General features: G+C 40.2%; 2 protein-coding genes across 8 annotated transcripts in view; both read right to left on the bottom strand.

The window, feature by feature from the left end:
• The window catches only part of ddr2a (discoidin domain receptor tyrosine kinase 2a), a 31,678-nt gene extending 23,265 nt beyond the window's left edge, over nucleotides 1-8,413 (bottom strand). For all 6 annotated transcript variants that reach the window (XM_026159490.2, XM_026159489.2, XM_080296935.1 and 3 more), the window contains exon 1: nucleotides 8,118-8,413. The gene's annotated coding sequence lies outside the window, so the exon portion shown is untranslated. The remainder of the gene's footprint in view (nucleotides 1-8,117) is intronic.
• Nucleotides 8,414-10,899: 2,486 nt separating this feature from the next.
• uap1 (UDP-N-acetylglucosamine pyrophosphorylase 1) lies at nucleotides 10,900-21,561 on the bottom strand. Of its 2 annotated transcripts, XM_026159768.2 has the most exons (11): nucleotides 21,423-21,561; nucleotides 19,897-20,201; nucleotides 18,583-18,787; nucleotides 17,877-18,052; nucleotides 17,616-17,788; nucleotides 14,238-14,431; nucleotides 14,001-14,141; nucleotides 12,931-13,119; nucleotides 12,670-12,711; nucleotides 11,699-11,765; nucleotides 10,900-11,599 (listed from the first exon to the last, which is right to left on the bottom strand). In XM_026159768.2, the coding sequence occupies exons 2-11, from the start codon at nucleotides 20,177-20,179 to the stop codon at nucleotides 11,507-11,509; spliced, it is 1,563 nt and encodes a 520-aa protein (XP_026015553.2). In that variant the 5' UTR covers nucleotides 20,180-20,201; nucleotides 21,423-21,561; the 3' UTR covers nucleotides 10,900-11,506. The 2 variants fall into 2 exon arrangements, with proteins under 2 accessions (XP_026015553.2, XP_026015554.2); XM_026159769.2 differs by lacking the exon at nucleotides 12,670-12,711.
• Between the last annotated feature and the right edge of the window lie 1,302 nt (nucleotides 21,562-22,863).

Genomic DNA, 22,863 nt, shown 5'->3' with positions numbered 1-22,863 from the left:
AGAGTAGCAGGCATGACACATTTCAATGTGTCCGGGGAAACTTTCCTGTTACAAGTTATTCTGTAAAAGCATACAAATCTATAGTAAAAATATAGTCCAAAGAGGCCACAAAATTTAGGAAAAAAAGTCAAATATATGACTTCACCAGTTTATAATTGTCAAGAGTGACAAGATACATAACAGAGTGGTGAGTTTCACATCAGTTCCACCTTACCGAGCTGTATCTCCAGACTATAAGTTATAAATGCCGAGGCAATAGCTCAAAAGGAAAATTGGCCTCATTTACTGTATTCCAACTCCAAAAGTTTCCTTTTTCCCTGAGTGAAAATGTTTAGCCATCGGTGGGATGAAGAGTCCCTGAGGATGGCCTTTTTTCTGGTTTCATATGCTGCCATAGACATAACTATTTAGCATATAAAAAACAGAAAGCATGGAAATTTCTTCTTTTAAATACATCTGTGTGCCTCCCCTAGGACTGCAAACATCCATCCATCCATCCATTCGCTTCCGCTTATCCTTTTCAGGGGACTGTAAACATAATATGCTAAATGTCATAATGGAGTGCTCTATCTTCAGTCACAATATTAGGCAAGAACCCGATTTTCAGCTGAGGTTAAACTCATCTGTCATTATTAGTGTCATTTTGAAACTCTGATTGTTTATGAAGAAACTTGTTATAATTCCACATCATCAAGAGTTACATTTACATACATATTCCCCATGCAGGAAATCATGACCGCGAGGGGCCTCACCCTCAGGTCGGCTGAGACACAGGCTTACATGTTCAGCCCCTCATGGGTCGATAAGTTAGCCCTCCTGGTGAAAAGAATACTTTGACATGTTGGGAGACATGTTATTTTCCCTTCCTGCAAAGACTTAGATTAGACGATAAATACTTTTCTCCTATGTGTCTCTTTACAAAAAGCTGCTGTCAGCCACTGGTTATATTAGCTTAATCTAATCTAACTTGTTCTGTTTTTCTATTTGCATAGATGTCTTTATAAGTGTGAAAATTGGGTGCTAGCAGGCCAGAAAAAGGCTATTTGACTCCCCAGTCTTGAGTGTTTATCCTATGCTAAGCTAAGTAGATACTTGCAGTAAATTCCTACTGAGCTGTGCGTTCACATGTTCTCCAGGAGGATGAATTTCCAGAGTCAGAAGGTCATTCTTCTGACGTTGTGTTCAAGTGCTTTAAGTCAGAAAATGGAAATAACATGGATGCTACAATGAGAAACTGTTTCTTGCATATAATAAATAAAATAGTTTTACTTGAATTGTTTATGTATTCATTGATAATAAGCTTTCTAGCTAGTCTCAGACAGTGTAGATGGATGGCAAGTAATGTTACAATCTAATACAGTACTACAGATTAAATGATACTATAAAAGTGGTCTGCAATATGTGAATTTCCACGATTGACCAAAAGCTGCTATAGCCAACAAAACATTTCCTTTCATACTCCGCGTGTGCTTTTATGACGTCAAGAACTCGGCAAATCATGTGCAGAACTTGGAAAAGTTGTTGTTCCAACTTGAGGGGGTGTTTTGGTGAACTTTTTCCAGCCGGGAACCTTTTTTTTCCCGATTATTCCAACACCAAATGAATCCACAAAAGAGCTGGATGTCCTCAAAACAGATTCAAATGCAATACTTTAGCACCAATAATGAATTGTTATTTTCCTCTTGACTTACAATATAGTCCAGCATAACAGCTATTTATACATACTGTCTTACCAAGACTCAAATATGATAGAAAACGTGCTTTAAATGTTCCTGCTCGCACTGGGAGTTTTTGGGTTACTTTACATTTTACACAAAATCTTACATGCTAGAGGCTAGACCCCACTCAGGACAACATCTATGGCCAAAGCTATTCAGAGTTATTGCATGTTAGAACAGACATTATGTTTTTTAGAAATAATGACTTTCAGCCTCTGTGATAGGGCTCTAGCCTTTGATTGAAAACAGGTTGTTATAAACCAAGCGGTGATCAGCAGCAAGCAAAGTTTATTATCTAGCTGGAGCAGAACGTTCCTGAATGGAATAACTGTTTGCTCAAATTTCTGTTTCTGGGGTCGATATCAGGTCTCTCTTGGCTAGTTCAGGAAGTGGTGAAGGACAGATATTCCACTCAGAAACCCACAAGGCCGCAGAAAGAAACACACGCACAGCACACACATTTTTTAACCTGAAGGACGTCTTAAATACCTTTGAGGTAAACTGATGAGTCTGGACAATTCAGAAGAATAACTATTCAACCTAAATATTAAGGCAGTCTCACAGGCGCTCATGCACTGATTGCAAAGTCCTCCTGCAGAGCACTCACATTGCCAAAGAAAAAAAAATGCACAGGGATTTTATTTTGTTTTCCCAGGCTTTATATGTTTGTGTAAATAATTTAATTTGCTCGGGAGTAACGGGCAAAGCACACAGAGTAACACTGGTGCACCAGGGCCTGCAGCCTGGGAAAAACTGTAAAGTCAACACACAGGTTTACCTGGCTCTACTCCCTGCCTCTCTCACATACAAACACACAGCAGCATCAACATCTGAGGTTTTACAGGATCCCTCGCATGACAGGAAGCAGCCAGGCGAGGCTGGCACGGTTGAGAAAGACTGAGAATTTCACCATCCAGGCACCAAAAACTGTCCTGCCAATATCAGTGGCCAGACAGAAGAGGAGGGGGTGAAGGAAAGCACAAAGGCCTGAGGCTAGGGAGGCACTTAGAAAATTATATCTTCTGTTTTATAATCACAACGCTAAAACACAGGCCATAATTTCTGTCAAACTGTATGACTTCACGTTGATTAAAATATGAAATTTAACTACAGTGCTTTTAGAAAATAAAAATAACTGCATGACAGGTTAATTTCCAGGGTAAACACATTATAATGTCACTGCTCAATTCTCGCTTTTCCATTTGCTCATATTTTACTCTGCTTCCTAGATATCGCCCCTTGTCCTGACTGACTGCACAAAGGCTCTTGATTTAAGAAGCACAGGAAGGATGGAGCGTAATCTTATGCTAATACTAAGCCCACTAACATACGGCAAAGTGGCATGTCTTGATTTATGAGATGAATCGTTATCAGTTTGCCAAATCTGAACACATTTTAATGGCCACTAAATCATTTTGATCTTATGAATAAAACAATAAAACACATCTATTAGCTACCTTGTATTTTTAAACTGGGTTTTGTTGGAGACCTGGAATGTAATGGAGCCTGTCTTTAAAGCACTTCTATTGTTCAAATGGTATCAATAGTAGACTGAAGTCTGAAGCCCAAGATTTGGGCTCATAAGGATTACTTACACACATGCTGATCTCATTATCTATTATTAACTTTGGTCAGATTTAATATGAGTAAATACATAAGGCAGAAAATAAGAAAATGCTTAAAAGTCAACCATTATTTTTCTTATCTATTATTTTCCCCTCATTTTTGTTTTCTGTGTTAATGCCAGGACACGTGGTAGAAAAATTATGAGCATGAGTACCAAATTGGTACTTTTGCACCGAGAGCCACGCCCTGCATAGAGCACATGTACTAGTGTGAGTGTGTTTATGTGCACAGGTCTGATTGCTATTCAGTGCACCCGTATGCTATGCACCATAACCATCCACATGTGCTTTCTATTATATCCTCTTGTTTCTCCCTTAAGGCTGTAATATAGAATCACAGATATTTTATTTTTATGGAAAAGTATGGAATCCGAATTGTATTTCACAACCAGACCCAGGTGGAGCCATGTAAACACACAGCCGTAAAATCTTAGAATGAGGAGCAGGGACATGCATGGAAGAAGGCCCACACACACACACACACACACACACACACACACACACAATTAAATTATTGTGACTGGAAAGGAAAAACGCCACGGAAAACAATCCTCTATTGTCCACATAAAATGTTGTGACATGTGGGGAGAAGTCCTTAGTTACATGCTTAAATGTGGGATATCTTACACCACATATGCAAATGTGACACGGCAGACTTTAAATGCTGCTCTGCGACACTGTGGATGAATACAAGATTCCGCTTCCTAAGCAATAGTTTTACAGTAACGTGAAACCCAAAGCTGAAAAGCAAAGGTCCTTCACTGCTTCACTGGTTGGAGACAACCTCTGCCGGATCTCTTCACATAAACAGTCTGTTTTTTGTTGCCTTCGTGTTGTTTATTTCCTTTAAAAAGCTGTGCAGGGGAAATATTATGTGTCACATCTTGTGTCGAGGCGTCTTTTTTGTTTTTTCTTTATTACTGAGTCACAAAGCTGCTTTATTTATTTATTTATTGTTATCCTGGAACAGCAGTCACAAAGCGCTGTAGAAGAAACACCATATCACACGCAGCTTTGTGACATACTGTCATATTTCACTTTGTTTTAAGCTTCGCAGAAATTTCTCTATTTAAAAAAAGCCAGTAGTCAAACTCCACAGAGCTGGAGTAAGTGGTTCAAAGCATAAGGCAACCAGATCTCTTTTCGGTCCATTACCGTTATTCAGATGATTGAAAATCTACACAGAAAAACTGTCTGGATTCTGTCTTCGTACTGCTTGCTTACATGATGGCTTAAAGGCTGCGTAAGGCGGTTGTCCCACCAATACACTATGTAATAAAGCAAAGGGGTTTTTCTTTTACAGCATAACTGTGTACAACGCATTCAGCCAGGAGCACACCTGTTGGAGTACGCCAGCGATGGTGCCACTGGGGACTGAAACTTGCCTGAGGACACGAACTGTTCAAGCCAGTGTACAAGTGCTTGTAAAAAAAAGGCTGTAAAAATGGAGAAAGAATGTGAGAACCTGCAGGAGAGACTGAAGCGTCATTTTTAGCACCCTCAGGCTGACCGGGCACAGAGTTTTACCTGCAAACTCCACCAAAATATTTCGACAAAGGCACAAACTGTTCATTGTGAATATTGTGCAGCTACAGGCTGTGTTTGTTATGTAAGGAGAGTAGCCCAAAATCTATGAGTGGAGATCCAGTTTGATTGAATATGCAGGCCCTGAACTTTACAGCTACACTGTCAGATTGGAAAAACAGCATCTCACGCCAATTTCCATCTCCCCCGTTAAAGCAGAGCTCTATCCGCCACACGGCGCCCAGCTCAAGAGCACTTGTGCATTGAAGCCATTTGACTGTGGCAGTTGGGGCTGTCTTAAATTTAAACAGCACACTGACTCACAAATATCAGTGACTGCCACTGAAGTGAATAATATATAAAAAAAAATACATTCACTGCCACCCACTTTCAAACTGAAAGCGCATTCTTGTCCAAAAGGTCACTAATTAAAACAGAATGATTTCAATAAATTCTTTTGTATTTTTTGTAACAGGATCAAATAAAAACAAGTCGACACAGCAGAGCAGATAGCAGTGGTTCCAGAAAAAAAGGCCGGCGTTGTCCATGCAGTGACAACTCAGCAGTGACAACTCATTCAAAGCCAAGACTGTCATTTGTACCCAGCAGCAGCAGGCTGCAGCGAGTCATGAGGTTTTTCTCATGTTGAGATATTGCCTCAGAGTGTCCCTGACACTCTGTAATTAGGGAAGGCATGAGAGAACTGAGGTGAAGAGATGGATGATGAGCATCAGACAAACAAACAAACAAGAAAAGACTTCCACATGTAAACAGGAGAAGGAGGACAGCTGAGGACACGTGCAAACAGAAAGAGGAGGATTTCTGACTGCTTTGTGTTAATGAGCACCTCTAGCTTGGCTCCTTTATAATTACCTAGCTTTCATGATACACATCGAGAATAAGCTCTCTCTGGACAAAAGCAGCGAGCTTAATAATTATTCTACAGCGGAAATTAAATATATGTTTTCCATGACTGAAGACAAATCAACATATAGTTTTCAGAGAAACACCAATTAGACATACTCAGAAATAAGAAGGACAAAGGTAGACTTCTCTGGGTTACACGTTGCGTAATGCCCCTCAAAAGAAAGGTGATGATATGGGTGGTGGTTTGGGCAGGGTCGAAGTTCAAGCACATGTGGGATTACAAAGTCAACAGCGCAGTATTTTAGCCATGACGTTCCCTGAAATGGATCTATTTATGCCAAATTACAGCATGCACCTCAGCTAACGAGCGCACAGCTGGTTTTCTCCTGCCAGAGGCATTGATTTGAAAACACTTCCAATCAAACAAGGTCAGTGTCGGGTTACTGCTAAGCTAAGTAAGCACCGGGTGCCTCTAGTGCAGTGTTTTGAAAGTAGGGTTGAAATTACAACCTTTGCTGTGGTGGGTGATTTGGGTCTGTATGTGAGGATGTCAGTCAGCGTCAAAGCTCGAGACAGAAGGGTTGCTAATTGAAAGGGCGTGCAGGAGAAATGCATAATTCCTCCTGTTGCTTCTTTTATTCTCTCTATCTGGGTGTGCGCCTATATGCATCTGCACACAGCTGCTCATCAGATACTGACATATATGGAGAACAGAGTGATGGCATGTGCTTAAACCAACAGTCTGAGCAAGTAAAATATATGGGTCCACTCCCCTCTTGCATCAACCACAAGTGTTTCATATATTTCAACGTAATAGGAAATAACTTATTTTAATTCTGCTTTGGCAAAGAACTCAATTATTATGATAAAGATGGTTTCCTATTAACACAATAACACGCCAAGCAGGGACACAACAAAGAGAGCTTAAAGGAAAAAGCCACACCCATATAGTCTTACACTGCAATAAATCCACAGTTTGTTGTAATCAGTACATTCCTGGACTTAATTTGCGGTGATGTTATGAAATCTGACTTATTGCTTTCTTTTGTCTGTTCCTACTCTATTACTTATTTGGTCCTCACAGAGAAAGTGTCTGATCTAATAGCAGAGATAGCATTTGCAATTACAGTCCTGCACAGAAGTCACAGCCTTGTGCCATCAACAGTGTCTCAGCAATCAGCTCTAATAAAATAGTGCATTTTTTTGTCAAATCACTTCAGATATTATGAAGCCACTGGGGTCAGCATCAGGTTTTTGCATTACTGGAATGAAAGTGCTTGTCCAGAAAAGAAATCCATCCCCATATTAGACCCAGACTACATACGGATACCTGAGTGTCAGCGTGACCTTCCTCTAACAATTATTCCATTGATCAGAGCCACCTCTCATGACTGTTCACCTCAGCTGGGCACCGTGGTTCAAATGTCAAAGCTCTGAGCTCATAGTCCATATCCTGCGCTCTTCGGCAAAGCACAAAAGCGACCTCTGTGTGAACATCTATTACCCACATACCACAGGATGATACCTACATACCACCTATGTAACACCTACACTGAAGTACACACATCACCTCAGTGACACAAAGGCGTGTTTTTTTTTTAGAAAGCTGCAACTTCAAATTTCAACATTTCACCAGGTGACCACAGAGAGGATCTAAGCAGCATGAAATGAGTCAGTTGTTTTAGTTTTCCAAAACTTCCAGGCCACAAAAACACACACAAAATATGTGTGAGTTTGATGCACGGCAGTAGAAAAGAAGTCACATCATTTTTTCATTAGCTATGCCCGTAAAAATAATACGCACAGTCATTCCGCACAGAAGAGAGGGGTTTGTATGATGAAGTCAATACCGCAACATACTCCAAAATTATATTTAAGCCAGTCAACAGTAGACATGTGTGTTGTCTTAAAGTTACAGTAAGCACATAGAGAATAAAAAATACTCCACATCGGAAGATCTTAGCCTGCAAAGAGAAGTTTGCATTATATTCTTTCCTTCAATTTTAATTTCCATTAGAAATAAAAAGATTTTTAGGAGTGAAAAGAAGGAATTGGCCTCAATCACATTTGAAGTCAACCGCAGCAAAGCCAAACGGTAAGTAATAGCTTCTGTTGAAAACAGCTGCATCCACTGCAGAGCAGACAGGAGTCTGAATGCGGCACCGCATCGCTCTGTTCTGCTGTCCACTCTTCTCGTCTGCCATGCAAACAGAAGCTGCTTCAGTCACAAAAGTACACAGAAGTCTGGATCGCGTGTGCAAACGGGCCTCCCAAGAGGAAATAATTCAAGGAGAGAGCCAAGAAAGCTGATCAGTCTTAACAGTCCTAACATAGAGAATAAAAAGTTGTTGTTTTTTTAAAGTAAAAGAAATGAGTGACTTACTTCTAAGAAGGTTTTATTTTCATTTCAAACCATTTGTTCACTGATGGTTTTAGATTATTCCAGTGAGACGCAGGCGGCTGGATGTAACCCTCCAAACCTTGCTCTCTGTTGCTCGCTCACTCTCTGTCCGTCAGTTGCCTTCACCAGGACTCACTGGGCTGATGTAAGACACCCCTGCAAATAGGGGGGGGGAAAAGAGGGAGAGAAGAGAAACAGAGTAAGAGAGAGAGAGAGCGAGAGAGGGAGGGAGGAAAAAAATCACATTCTGTGGATTCCTGGGAGTTTGCCAACGTCCCAGAATTCCACATGCCACACATAAGGTTTCAATTAAAGACACACACAAAAAATCCAAAGCTCAATCAAAAAGCTTTCTTCCTCCTGAAAGGAACCTTTCTTTTGACAGCTACAGGACGAAGCATAGAAGCAGCCATAACTGAAGGTAGTATTTGCGGTGGTGTTGCTGTCACTTGCTTTATGTCAAATTCATATAACTTATTGTTTCATCACTAACCTTAAAAACAAGCTTATTTAGGTTTAAAAACTGCAAAAGAAGCTACTCTTTTATTGAACTCAGTGGCACTAACGCAGCAGTTTGTCACAACCTCAATAGTCGAACCAGATCCATGAAAAGTGTGAGTCAGGTGTCAGAGAGAGGTCTACTTCTTATTACGTTGTACTCTGTGTGTTTTGCTGCTGATGTGGTCTGAACTCTATGACCTGATCTCTATAAAAACAATGAAGTTTTCATCTGTTAGACATGGTGACTAAGAGCTTTTCTTACTTAGTTACATGCAAAGCTGCTTGCTTTGCTGATGAGGAAGCCATATTGACCTGCAGGGAAGTGACACCAATGGCCAGTGGAAATTTATTGGAACCCTAGGATTTTACTTTTTACTTGCTTGGAGATGTTTTTTCTGCTGCTTTTGCAAGTGTTTTACCACAGCTCCCACTGTCCTACTCTGTATTCCCCAGTTTAATATTCTGTTTAGGCATTTGTCAAGTCTCTTAAAGCTTTCCAGTTCTTTCCGATGGCCTGTTGGGGCAACGACTGTAGTTACAAAGAGATTTCCAGTTGTGTAAAGGTGTATCTGATATCCCTGTGTTAGTGTTGTTTCTGAATCATCATAATTCATTTTGACCTTGGTTCAGTATCACAAGTGACCAATGACAGTGTTATGGTGTCATAGTTTTGCGATGTGGAAAAAAAACGTTGCCCATGTCCACTCAGGAAAACATCCAAGAAAAGGAGGGGTTTGGGTTGAGGGCTAACATGTGATCTTGGTTAGGGTTACGGGGCTATAGTTAGGATATCGTTGCAGTGTTAAACCTGGACAAACATTAGCTTTGATGATCCAGGAACAACACCAACATGGGGATATCAGATGGTGCGTTGGAAAACAGCCCTCATTAAACACCTCACTCATGAGTTTATGTACTCAGTCTCTTATTTTAAGTCATTAGGAAGAGAACATTAAATTCTTTTGTAAATTATTGTAAGTATTGGAGTCAGTTATTAGAGGATAAAGGAGGCTTTGGTCTTTGGCTCATGACTTTTACAGTCTGATATGCCAGCAAATAGGCCTTCGACAAGTTAACCCTAAAACGTTCTGTTTAAGTCACTTCTTTTTCTTCTTTCAGCTACTTCCTTTAGGGGTCCCCACAGAAGATCATCTGCCCCCATTTCACACTATCACTAACACTCTCCTGCCACACCAACACTCTGCATCTCCTCCTTCATTACATCATGAACACACTCTGTCTTCCATTTGCCAGGCAGCTCCAACTTCAACATCCTTTGTTCAGTATATCCACTATCCGTCCTCTGCACATGTCCAAACCATCTCAGTCTTGCCTCCAAACCGCTCAACCTGAGCTGTCCCTCTACTTCTAATCTTGTCCATCCTGGTCACTCCTAATGAAAGCTTTACATCAGGGGTGTCCACTCCAGTCCTCGAGAGCTACTATCCAGCAGCTTTTAGATGCATCCCTACTCCAACACAGCTGAATCAGATGGTTGGGTTACCTCTTCAGCATGCCATGAAGTTTGGCAAAGGCTTTGTAACAAGCCATTCATTTAATTCAGATGTGTCGGAACAAGGAACAAATCTTCGGCTCCTCACCTCCAGCTCTGCCTTGCATCTTTTTATCCGTTTTAAATATAAATATTAAATAAATAATTTTTTAAGTATTATTTATTTTTGTTTCATTTTAATAGCCATTAATGGTTCATTCATGATTTTTTAAAACTACTAAGTTTGACTGTGAATACTAATATTCATAGTTAAAATGTGATTTTTTTGAGCAAACTTTGAAGACTTTTAAATACTAGCATCATGAGCATGTTGTGCCCAGTAACAACGTCACATATCTGTTATCTGCTGAATATGGACTCTCAGTAGAACAGGTAAAGTGTATGAAATATGTTAAAGAATTAATGTACTGATTAAAATGCCATTAAAGAGTTTTTCAGCTTAGCTACAGGTCAGGCTGTCTTTCCATAGACGTTATAAGAGACCTTCTTTAGTCTTAACAGCGCCGTTATGGAGCGGGAGAGAAAGAAAGTGAGTCAGAAAGGAGCCACAAAGAAAAATGCCCTGAATAGCTGCAGCAGCGTTGCGTCCTCGGAGCCATCTTGAACATAAACCATCTGCTGGAAATGGTGATTCACAACACCAAAGAGCTATAATGCAAAAAACACACCTCGCAGACACCGGCGAGCAAAGATATGACAAAAAAACATGTTAACACCATTTGAATAATTAAACAGACACAAAGACATTGCTTTCCAAGTAGGAAAATGTATTTAATAAAGATGAGCCATAGCGTCTCTTAAAGCTGAATAACATCCAGTCTTCACTGATTACAAGCAGAGAAGAAGCAATTATTATAAATACCCCCCACATCCTGACCATGTACCGTATCTGATTGTAGGAAACATCTGTGTGATCATTTCGTCTGAATCAGCTGTTGCATAAAAAATCACCAGGTAAAACAAGTAGATGGCCATTTCCACCAATAGATAATCTATCAGTACATATAAAAATAAGTCTCATAAGCAAAATAAATAGATGCACCTGCAGACAGCTTCAACCTGTCAGTATGACAGGATTTTCATACTTCAATTCTTGCTGTGTTCAAGTCTTCAAGGAAAAAAAAGAAGAAGAGGAAGAAGAAAAGCAAAACGAGTTACAAAGCAAAGGAAAGCCTGGTGCTAAAAAGTAAACTTCATGTTGTTCATTCATTCATTTTGGACAGGACAGCTTCTTTCTTGAACACATGTGTGTGATATTTGTTATTGCACAGCGATGACATCACAGTTTCTCTTCCCATACAATGAGAGATAAAGGGAAGTTGGGCCGTTTCCTTCCCCGCATTCTCCCGTTCAGTCATTACACCCCATTCTTCACCAGCTGGTGGACTCCCTCCTTATCGATCGTCAGAGTTGGTTGAAACTCTTTTCCCTTCACCAGCTCCTCAAGACCCTTGAAGTACAAACACCATCAGGACAATGTTAGTATTTTACTGAGTATTCATGGATAAGAATAACATCTGGAGTTTTATTTAGTACAACGTGTTCTTACCTCTCCCCCGTACGACACCAGTGGGGAGATCTCGCATTTGATCGGCAGGTCCGTTCCATCCTTCAGGCTGCGGTGGAAAGACAAATTCAGAGAGGATCACAGGAGAAAAACAGAAAGCGAATGAGTGACGGTCTCGTGGAAGAAGAGAAGCAATTGTAGCTGAAAAGACAGCTGCTAGGACTCCTTGACACAGCTGTTCTTCTACTGCGGCTTGTGATTAGAGGACAAAGAGAATCAGCGCTTCATCGCAACAAGTGATTAGTCCTTTGACTTGTGATAGAAGTCCGCTAGAAGAAAACAGACGAATGAAAGGAACGTTGTGCGAGACTGCCGTCACTCAACGTGTTAATTTCTAGATGATGATTACAGAGAGAAAAAATCACTAATCAGACATCAGGTGTTTCAGGTGTTTTGCTGAGCAGCTGCCTGATGGAAAAGCTGAATGACTGAGAAAGAAGCACGCCCTTTAAGAGTGTTGGAAACATTCGTGGTGCCGAAAGAGTTTGTGAAGCACATGCTCGTTTAATTCTGTCTGGAAAAACAAGCGGGTGGATTTAAACTTAAAGGCAAAATAGCAAGCGATGAAGCTGACCACATAACTATTTGGTACAGAAACCAACAGGTGTGTGCTCATCTGCAGTCTAGTAACTGTCTCCCTTTACCCAGCATGCAATATATCACAGGTTGACATGATAGTAGATCATTTAACCAAGGTGCGGAAGAAGACCATGTTTTCAGGTGACTTCACTGATCCTCGATGTCATTTCCTGCATCCCGACTGACCGTAAAAAGACTGAAAGAAGGCCGCCGACTGGCAGGGCCTCTACAGACTCTTTTCCTCTCAGTGGAAATGAAGGAAAGGGATGTCAAGGATCAGAAGTAATATTACACGGTGTTAACACGTCTGAGCGAGAGGGTAAGAAAGCCAAAACCCCATCACCATGCACTCAGTACTGCAGAGGGATAATTACTTTCTCTTGCCATCATCTGTGACACTGCCTGCTGCTCCGTCTCTGGAAACATTGCACGGGACACACAGGAGCAAGACCAAGCATGAGAGAAGGGGGAGTGAGAGTGTGAAGCTAAAAGAATACGATGTCTACAAAACAAACAAAAAGTCCAGCGCATACAGTCTGTACACCATGTGGAAAGTGTCGAGGAGAAGGGAATAACCACAAAGATCTCATTATTATGTATGTTTTTTGTAAAGTGACATGACATGCTGTAGTCACCTGGGTATGGCGGGTACACGTCTGCCGTTCTCGTCAATGAAATGTCCCCCAGCGTTGAGCACCCAGCGGTGGTGGAGGGACATCAGAGCGTGTCGGGCTGTGGTGGGTGTGTCCTTTCCGTCCTGAGTGTCTGCGTTCTTCAGCGGGGAGAACTCGTCCTCTCGGAGCACCTCATACACAACAAACGTCCTGTTACAAACACAGAGCATCCCATCAGCACACAGGCAAACCGAAGACTTGCATCACAACCGAGCAGCTCCCAGGGATTGAAAAATTAGCAGGTTAATTAGTTACTCAACAGGAAATTAAACCGCAACAAATAAAAACAAAAATGTCATTTTTCTTTCTATGCTTGGAGTGGTTTCACTGTGCTTTCAGATTGTGCGTGACTTCCATGGAGCGATATAAAAATAGCAGCCACACTAAAGATAGACCAGAGGAACACATAAAAATGCTTCTGCAGAGGACTGAAATCAGTTAAGTTTTGTTTATTTTTATGGACCAAATGGCTCTAAGACAGGTCATAAGACAACAGAGCAGGCCACATTAAAAACTGAAGACTTGAGTCAAATCCATGTCCTCAGCAGCATCAAAAATAGATTTTTCTTTACTTTAAAAATACATCTTCAAAAACTTTGAAGTAAGCTTGATATGGTGTCCTTGATTTTCCATCAGTTAACTGTTACAGGAATACTTTCATTAAATATAAATATATCTATTAGTAGTGACGTGACTCAGAGCTGATGTCATGTAACACTAAAGGATGTGGAACCGCTCATAAACTTCCATCCCCCTGTGGAGAATTTGGCAAGCTTAGTCTGCTGGACCAGACCTTGCAGAAATGGCATGACTGGAGGGCAGAAATTAGGGCTGGAAAAAAAAAGACAGTCCTTGCACGGAAGAAAAAAATCAAGGACCAGTAGAACCAGGGCCCCAAATATATGCAAACTGGTCACCTCTCAAAAGGAGGTGGGGTTAGTATGAGGCAAGATTTAGCTAACTGGTACTGGCATGCACACGCACATTCATATTTTCTATGCCATATATGAAAAAAATGCACCGTCACTCACTTGGCAAACTGGAAAATGTCAAAGACAAACTTTTCCATTTTGATGCCGTTTGGTTTCTCTGGTTTGATTAGTTGACCCTGAGCATCCACATATGGGATCTTCTTCTGGGCCACGTGGTGCTGCAGCTGGGGCTCGTATTTCCTAATGTGAAAACGGGGAAAAAATGTCTCATTACGATGATGTAAAGCTGAAAGAATCTGAAACGTAATGATAACTGTGTTTATAGCTTTGCCTTACTGCACTATGTCTCTGAGGAAGGAGAAGCTGAAGAAATGATTGGCCACGTTTGCTGCGTTGAACATCAGACGACCATCGGCGCTCCGCTTCTCAGCAGTTGCTAGGGTGATCTCGCTGTACTCCACCACCTGGTAACGACCATCCACCTTGCAGACAACGCCTACTGCTTCTGTGGGGTTTGTTTTCTCCACCACCTGGGAAACAATGTCACAAAATGACCTTACTAAAAACCTCAGATTACTACAAAGTCAACTTAAAGTGGACTGTGCTTTTCCTTTTACTGTCACATATGTAACTGTTACTGCTGGATGCTCACATCAAAAATAAGCAAAGATTCAAATCAAAAGTTCAGCACATGTCCAAGTAATTGCTGTAACTCCAAAGCTCAGGCTTCAGACTGCTCTGAATGCTCAGCTTCAGTCAATTTTTTCTACTCTTGGTTCTGTATCATATTGATAAAAGCAGATATCCCAAACATAATATGGTCAGACACACACAATTGTTCTGTTCAAATATTTTGTCCACAAGAGACAGCCAATCATACATTTTTGGTTTAAAGCGAGGAGGAAGGGAACTAAAAAAGCTTGTTTCAGACAGAGGATGAACCGATCAACTGTATCAAAAAAAGTTATGATATTAAAAAAGGATTATTTTAACATGAATCATGCAAAGCTACTCTAGTTAAGTCAAAGAATAAAAATAAGCAACTGTAAAATGCTAATAACTCTCTACTTTAACTATTTATACAATAAAATCCCCAGATCGGTACACTTTAATTGTGCTAAATTTAGTTTTCCATATAAAAACTACAAAATATTTTCACTGTTGTCTCTTTATGAGTCAAATTATCTGTAAATTATTTAAAGTCAGAAATAGTCTAAAACTGAAATAAAATAGTAAATAAAAGTGCTATGAAGCAATCGGTGCACTCCATTTTACAACCAGTAAGTTACGAGTCTGCACTGAATGAAAAATCCTTCCCCCCTTCCTATCTGTCGGTTACTAATGACAGGATCCTGAGGGGGGGATGGTAAACTGGTAGGGGTTTGGCAGGGGGGGTTGGTGAAGCCACATGAACTGTTAGCGGAGCTTAGTAATTTACGATGAGAGGGTGGTACCCCGCTCTGATCTGATTCTTCCATCGCTGCTCCACCCCACATCTCATAATTTCAAACAGAAACAGGGTCTGGGTGATCTTATTACAATAATTAGTTCACTCTGCTCTATGTTAGCTGGAAAATATACATAGTGCTTCTACTTCTTAGAGGAAATCAAAAAGTAGCAGGATCCTTCAGGCACTTTTCAGCTATCCAACACACACTGAAGCATGTAATTTGTGCAAAAACAGTTAAAAAAGTGAAATCTTGACTTCATACTTTGATGTATTTGAAGTAGTATGTGGTTTGTTTAGAAATTAATTAGTAAGATCTGCCAGCAAAGCTTAGTCACACATATATCAGTCATATTTTACTGTTAAAGCTAAAAACAGAGGTCTCCTGATGGTTACACTCTTTCTGGTGTACTGGACTCTTATCGCTTAGCTCGTCAGTAGGTGTTATTTTAGAAAAATGTCCCTCTAACTATCTCTGCACCAAGGTCAGCAGGATCTTCACAGAATGAATAATGGTGAAGAATAAATGTAAAACTTTTTATCTCGAACATAGCCTCCTCAGCAGCAGATCTTGGCCAGTGAGTACTGAATTTTCACATCACCACAAACTAGATTCTGCTCAAATTCTTTTGCGAGTCTATACGTGAAAATATTATTTTATAAATCAGAACTCCTTTATGTCTTTAGTTCTGCAACATTAAGCTTCTTTGGGATTATCCTTTTATAGTAAATCACATTACTAATTAATTACTTACACTTGTGGCACAGTGGAACAGTGGAACAGTGGTTATCACTAACACTTCACAGGACAAGAAGGCTCCAAAATATGTGGGAAAAGTGGCATCTTCACATCACACTATCAACTAAGACCATAATAGTAGGCAAAAGAAGATTCTGGGCTCATTCCTAAATTTCCTAGAAAGCTAAGTGTAGTGCAAAAGAAGATTGCAGAAGTGGATTACAACTCCACCCAGTGGTAAGTTGTGGAAGGTGCAGCTATCTGGAACCTGCCAAGTTAAACTGACCCCACCTTTCGATATATGACATCCCACACTTGTCACCCTTCGGACCTTCTAGAACAGGGTTTTCAAACATAAGGTCCAAGGGCCAGAATTGGCCTGGCTAAGACTCCAATTAGACCCCTGGGCAGCTGTGAAGAAGGGCATAAAGTTTGGACTTGGGATCATATTTTCACGAGCCCTCAGTTTTTCCTGCTGATGAAGACCTCCTCAGTGCCTGCTCACAGGGTAACACATGATTAAGTGACAGCAAATTTCCTCTGTTTCACTTTGTACTATATAGGTTTCTGTCTTTTACAGCAGGTCCACTGTATAAAAAAAGAGGTTTCTGTGAATTAACAGAAACTTTTGTTTCATAAAAAAGAAGAGTCTACACAATGAGCTACCAAAACCTTTTCGGTAATTTTACACATTTGTTTCTTACAATTTAAGCCCACAGGGTCATGTGGGCAGATTTCTTTCATTTATTTTTTTTATCATGTATGAAACTGTCATACATGATAAATGGTTGCTCAAGAAGAACGAGACTAACTGCTCAGACTGGATAAAACACTACAAACATGACTCGACTATTGGCATACATATTACCTAACTCAGATACATGCTTTAGTATTTGCATGACTCATCTGTATGTGCCATTCCTATTTAATGACTTTTAATCTTTGTGTGTGCAATCACTGATACTAAAAGGTCTGATAAAGGTCAACTTTAGATTTATGAATTCAATTCAGTGTTACTTTTATAGTGCTTCGAGGTGACTTATCAGTGTTCAGGCAACTTTAGGAGGGGAATAAAATATCTTTACTGCTTCCTCGGTTCTTTATCTTTTGTTTTGTCGTGCCTTTTTATGTGGCCTGATTTGGGTACTGATTAACATAAATGCAAAAAGAAGTCAGTTGTTTTGGTTTTGGGGGGGTAAAGTCTCAAAAACTAAAAAAAAACTTGTGTATCAAATATGACTTACTCGGCTTCAAGGGGATAAGTACTACTCATGTCCAGTCTAGACCCAGTTCCACACATTCCCACAGAAAAAATATTAGTGTCACTCCCCAAATGATGGCATCAGCACCACACCACACCTTTGTTGAACCCAAAGTTTGGAATTACCGCCCTTGTCAGTAACTTTGGAAGGTGCTACCACAAGAAATTCACCAAAGATGGAGGCAGATGAGCTGCTGTGGCGACCCCTAGAGCGGGCAGCTGAAAGAAGAAGAAGAAAAAAGGAAAAAAATAGGTGGTATGACCAACCTTAGCGCCACAGTCCGCTCCCTTCTGCACACAGAAACCAACAAAGGCAGGGTCAGCCACTTTGACCAAAATGTTATCAACACAATAAACATGGATGGACTCAATCCCCCTCCTCTCCATGTCATCCAGGATACCCTGGTTCCCGAGAGCTCTGTAAAGACCCCCATTACCGTCTAGAACACAAACACAGACACATTTCTCACACACTGAGCAACACTGTGAATGAAGCATACATACACTTCTGTATATGTGTGGACATACCCGGAGCCATGGAGGGCTTTCCTTTGCTCTCCAGGATGATCTTGCAGTTGTAGTCCATGGCCGGCAGCATGCCCTGCTGAAAGAAGACCACGCTGTTCTTGTCCAAACCAAAGTAGTTATGTTTGGAGAAAAAATCCTTTGTGGATTTCATTGTCCTGCCGCTCGTCATGATGTACCTGAAGGCAACACGGAAAGAACGCAGCACTTATGCATTTTAAACAATTTAACAATTGTGCAGTGCTGCAGAAAACATCTCCATCATCTCTTACAAAAACTTAACAGCAAAGGTGATGTTAGCTTGAACCAACAGTATAATACTTAAGTTTATAGCAGACAATAAAAAGTAACAACTTGATGAAGATGTTTCTAACATATCCTTCAACTACGTTAAATCTGACACGCACAACTCTATTTCCTGCTTTTTTATCTCGATCATTCATATTTTAAAACTATAAACTGCTGGATCTCCCCTGCAGGGACTTAAAGCTTTTCCGGCAACACAGCTTCCTTGACTGAGTTTCCTTTGATTCACACAGTGACTTGACCCAGTTAATCATCATGCTAACATAATTGGGACAAACAGCTGAAGTTCACTTTACAAATAGGATAGCCCTATTTGGTTGCTCGAGCTTGTTTATTTTTCCTCAAATCAAGCTGTAGATTTAGTCGACTAAAACGCCTTAGTCATGGAAACCTCGTGTCTCACCAGGGGATACAGCACTTGGTTTTGTGCGACTGCTCAACCAGCTGTTGCAGCTTCAAGATGCGCTCAGCCTGGATCTGAAAGAGGGTTTTGTGGGACGGCAGCCCAATGTCGTACATGCCTTTGGGGTACGAGACCCCCAGCCTGGTTCCTTGGCCTCCTGCCAGCAGTAAGACTGCCACTTTATTCTTAGAGATGCACTGAAGACCTAAAGGGCAACACAGCACAACGGTCATAAATAGTAGCAGAAATGTGTCCTGTAGTTTATTTAAAACAGGGCCATGCATTTAGTGTTGTACACTGATATGATGGCACACAATGCACAGTATCTAATCTCTGCAGACCTCTTATTGCCTGGTTAGTAGATGAATAATAATAAACTTAACAAAACAGTTCTGATAACATTAATCCAAACAGTTTAGCAACATTTTATGACTGGTTCTGGAGTACTTGTGGACGTGACACATTATATGAGCTAAAATCTTACAACCCCACTCAAGATTTTACTATGGTTCAATGTACCAATAGTTTATAATGGTTCCAGTTTGTCTTACATAAACTGCAGCAACGTGACACGATATGAAACTCTCTTCCTACTGGTTGGTGCCAGGAAGCAAGTTTTATGTAGTGGGTTAATCCATAAACTTTGACACATGCCCCACACCCAGCAACACAGATTTTGTCCCAACAGATCACAATGAGCTCATGATTGAGGGTCAAGAGGGAACTCCAGTTACGTCAAGTACAAATCAACACCAGATGTTTCTGCTGCCCACCGAGATAGTCATACAGCCCCGGGAAGAATGAAAATGAGGGATTGCGCAAAACATAATGAATAATTCCAGCAACTTACTCAAATGTCAACCCTTGCCCAGAAACGCACAATGGATAAACATGGAGCTTCTGACGCAGCATGACTGGAACTTTGTAATAAGCTTTTGCAAAAGTTTTGATCTAATGGGCTGTTTTTCTGTGAGCTAACATCTGGATGTGGATACTTAAAAATATTGCCATGAGAACAACTATTCATCCAGCTGGGTTACCCATGTGATGTTTTAATCCACTTAAGCTTCCCAGTCTGATACCAGTTAAGCTTTCCTCTCTTACCTGCAGGTCATCACTGTCAAGATTTCATTGTGTTAAACGTGCTTGCGGTAACTAGGCGAATCTTGTTTAACAAGTGATAATAGCTTACATATTCTCATTAAAATAAAATACTCCCAATTCTAATGCTTTATGTTTCCTTAAAACACTCAGTATACCGAGTAAGTACAGTTTAAAGGTCAAAAGCAGTAAATAGGTGAGAATATACTTCACCTGTCAGCTCCCAGTCTTTGACGCTCTCCCTGTCTCTCGTCACACTTCCCAGCACCTCCCTGGGCACGGGCTCCATGCGGCAGTCCATCTTCCCTTGTTTGCTGCTGTTAGATGTCTGCATGGCATTCTTGAAGAATCCGTTGATCTCCTGAAAGTCCATACCCTCCAATTCTTGGGTCAACTCGGCCTGCTCTTCAGGGCTCAGCTCGTTCCAGAACTGCAGGAGGTGAGACTGGCCGGCGTCAGCCAGTTTCTGCCTGAGTGTGCTGATGTTTGGGTCCATGATCACCTGTGCTTTTAATTAACTGTGGGAAAAAAGATTATTTTATTTAAAAAGAACTGAAAAACATGCCCCAGGTCTTGTGTTGTTTTTGTATAAGCCGGTGGCCTTTATGTAAATATAAAAAAATAGATGATAAGAGAAAGGTCGCACTACAATATCCAAACATTTGCAGGGTTTTTCCCACATATAGATATGGCCTTCTGCAAGGACCTTTTAAAAAATACTTGTAGCTTTTTTTAACAGTGTGGTTTAATTTACTCACCTTTAAATAATTTTTTTAAGTAAAATGGGTAAAAAAAAATTACAGAAAAAATCTGTTATATAAGGTAACATAGACTCTTTCCTATAGTTTCATGTGGACCAATCATATTTCTTAGTACAGTCACTACTAAAAGCTCATTTTGAGCACCCAAGAAACTGTATGTGTATATAAAAACAAATTTTAGGAGTAAAAAAATAATTGATGACATAGCCAATGTCCTTAAAGTGACTGAAGATCTTCTGATGGAAGGTGGAAACATGATAAGAGTATTTAATAGCCCTGTGCTAGTTGTAGTGTAGGTAAAACAAGCACTGCTGGAATGTTTATCCTATTTGTTTAAATCCACACCCACTGTTACCAGGAAGTCGTCACAACACTATAGGATAAGGTCGAGGATAGTTTCATTTATACCACAGTGTGAATACTGACTCTTTCATACCCATTATGTTTGCTTATTATGATTGATAATTACAACAGTACAATAATAGCTGTGTAACAACGCGATATTATGATGTTTTCTAAGAGGGTTTACACCAAAGAAATCTCCTCTGTAAGTGAGCTTTTCAATGGGATGCTGACGACTAACACCACAGCCACACAACCTGAATTATCTACAGCTGTAATACACAATACTCATATATCACTTTTAGTTAAAGTGTTTATAAAACTTTTAAACTTCACATCTCCAACATGACTGTGACGGTGAGCCTGTAAAGAGGTAGCAGGGACTGCTGTGTTGACTCGGAGCACAGATAAATCCAGTGTTAGCACAATGTAATAACACGGACTGTTGCTAAGAAGCGCATAGAGTTAGTGAACCTCATTTTCAGTCACTGTATAAGATAGTTAGCCGCGGTCTGCGCATCAGTCAAGCTACAGCCGGGCACATGTTAGCAAATATCCGCCCGACTGAGGAGCGGGAAACCGCTCAGGTTGCTGCACACACAGCAGATAGAAGTAAATCAAATATTTAACTCTTACCTCTCACAAAGACTCCTCTCCGGTGTAAGATCATTAATGCCAATCGATGACTATTCGCTCGCACTGGTCACTATTCGCCTCCCTCCCGGAATACACCTCCTGCTACGTCACATTTGACGTGGCAGGAGGTGTGCATGTGTAATCAAGTCAGTGATGCGTTCAAGTGCCACCTGTAAATTTAATCACTCTATGCTAGGAGTGTGTGTGTCTGATTTTGTGCCAAAAACTGTTTTCTATCTGTGTAATATATTTGCTTATATGGTTAAATAGACTGCAGTCAATAGGATTTCTGAAAAGGTTATATATAAAGTAAAGACATGGTCTGTTTTGCAAGAACCTTTCTTGATTCTACCTATTTGATAATCACAGCAGTCTGTTCTGGCCACTTAAAATATCTTGAGATAACCATTTTCTGCCATTTGTGCTGCCCCCTTGGGCACATCTTTCTTAAAAATACATTTTTGACGTCAATTTCCCTTTTTACCGGGATAAATGAAGGATATATATACAAGTCCCCTTGCCAAAAACTGATCACAGCTTTTATTTTGTCTTGAAATCATGTTTGAGAAACATGTCTGAAATTTTCTTGTCAGATTGTATTGCAACAAGTCATGAACAGCTAATAGTTGTTGTTTTTTTGCACCACACCATCAAAAACTCTTAACACCTCTGGACAGCTTTGGAAAATGTGAAGGAAAAATGAACGACTAACTGTATTTTTGGAAATTCTATTTATATAAATTTTATGGCTTCGCCTACTGAGCCCAAAGAGATATTTTGACAGTTTCTTTGATTACTTTAATAAAGAGATGAAAATGCACTTCTTTTTCTGATATATCTGTATTTGCCGACATGCCGAATCATGCAAGCTTTATGTTATACTATTTGTCATCACTTTTTCGTATTTGTACTTGTTCTTAACAGTCTTTGATAGTCTAAAGCAGCTTTATGAATGTAATCAAAGGTAAATCATCAGACAGGTAGAGACAGAGCAGTCAGCTTCAATGAACCAGCTAATGTACATATCTCCACTTAAACTAAAAAGAATAAAAACACAAATTATTGTTTTTCATTTGTGTGTTGTAAACTCGTTTACTAATCTCTTTTAATTAGTTTTTCCTTTTGTTCTTTCATTACTGTTCACACTGATATTAGTCTAACATTGATACAGCTCATTATGTTTGCCATAGTAGTAACTGGTTTACAGTTTTACCTAATAAGTAAAAGATCACTGGTTCGAGCTCAGGAAGAGACACAAAACATTTTTTGCATTGCATTGGGCCAACCACTTTGTGAATTAGGGAACAGCTAAAATTAGCTTTTAGTAACTTAATGTGATGTGTTTCCAGAATGTGATAGCATAATATGTTTGTGTGTGTGTGTGTGTGTGTGTGTGAGCCAGTCAATACTCGGGTAATTTCAGCAAACATGTAAGTACATG

Source organism: Astatotilapia calliptera, chromosome 23 (genome assembly GCF_964374335.1).
Source record: "Astatotilapia calliptera chromosome 23, fAstCal68.1, whole genome shotgun sequence".
NCBI classification, from domain to species: Eukaryota; Metazoa; Chordata; class Actinopteri; order Cichliformes; family Cichlidae; genus Astatotilapia; species Astatotilapia calliptera.
Note: the sequence above shows the minus strand (reverse complement) of the source record. Positions and strands in the feature narration are given on the sequence as shown.

Bases quoted from the DNA above. Each gene is read 5' to 3' on its own strand.
- uap1 (XM_026159768.2), bottom strand. From the start codon at position 20,179: ATGGACCCAAACATCAGCACACTCAGGCAGAAACTGGCTGACGCCGGC. The intron at 17,789-17,876 runs GTATGTCCACAC...TTTGTGTTCTAG, and splicing joins AAAGCCCTCCATGGCTCCGG to ACGGTAATGGGGGTCTTTAC. The intron at 12,712-12,930 runs GTGACTACAGCA...CAATGTTTCCAG, and splicing joins CGTGTACCCGCCATACCCAG to AGACGGAGCAGCAGGCAGTG.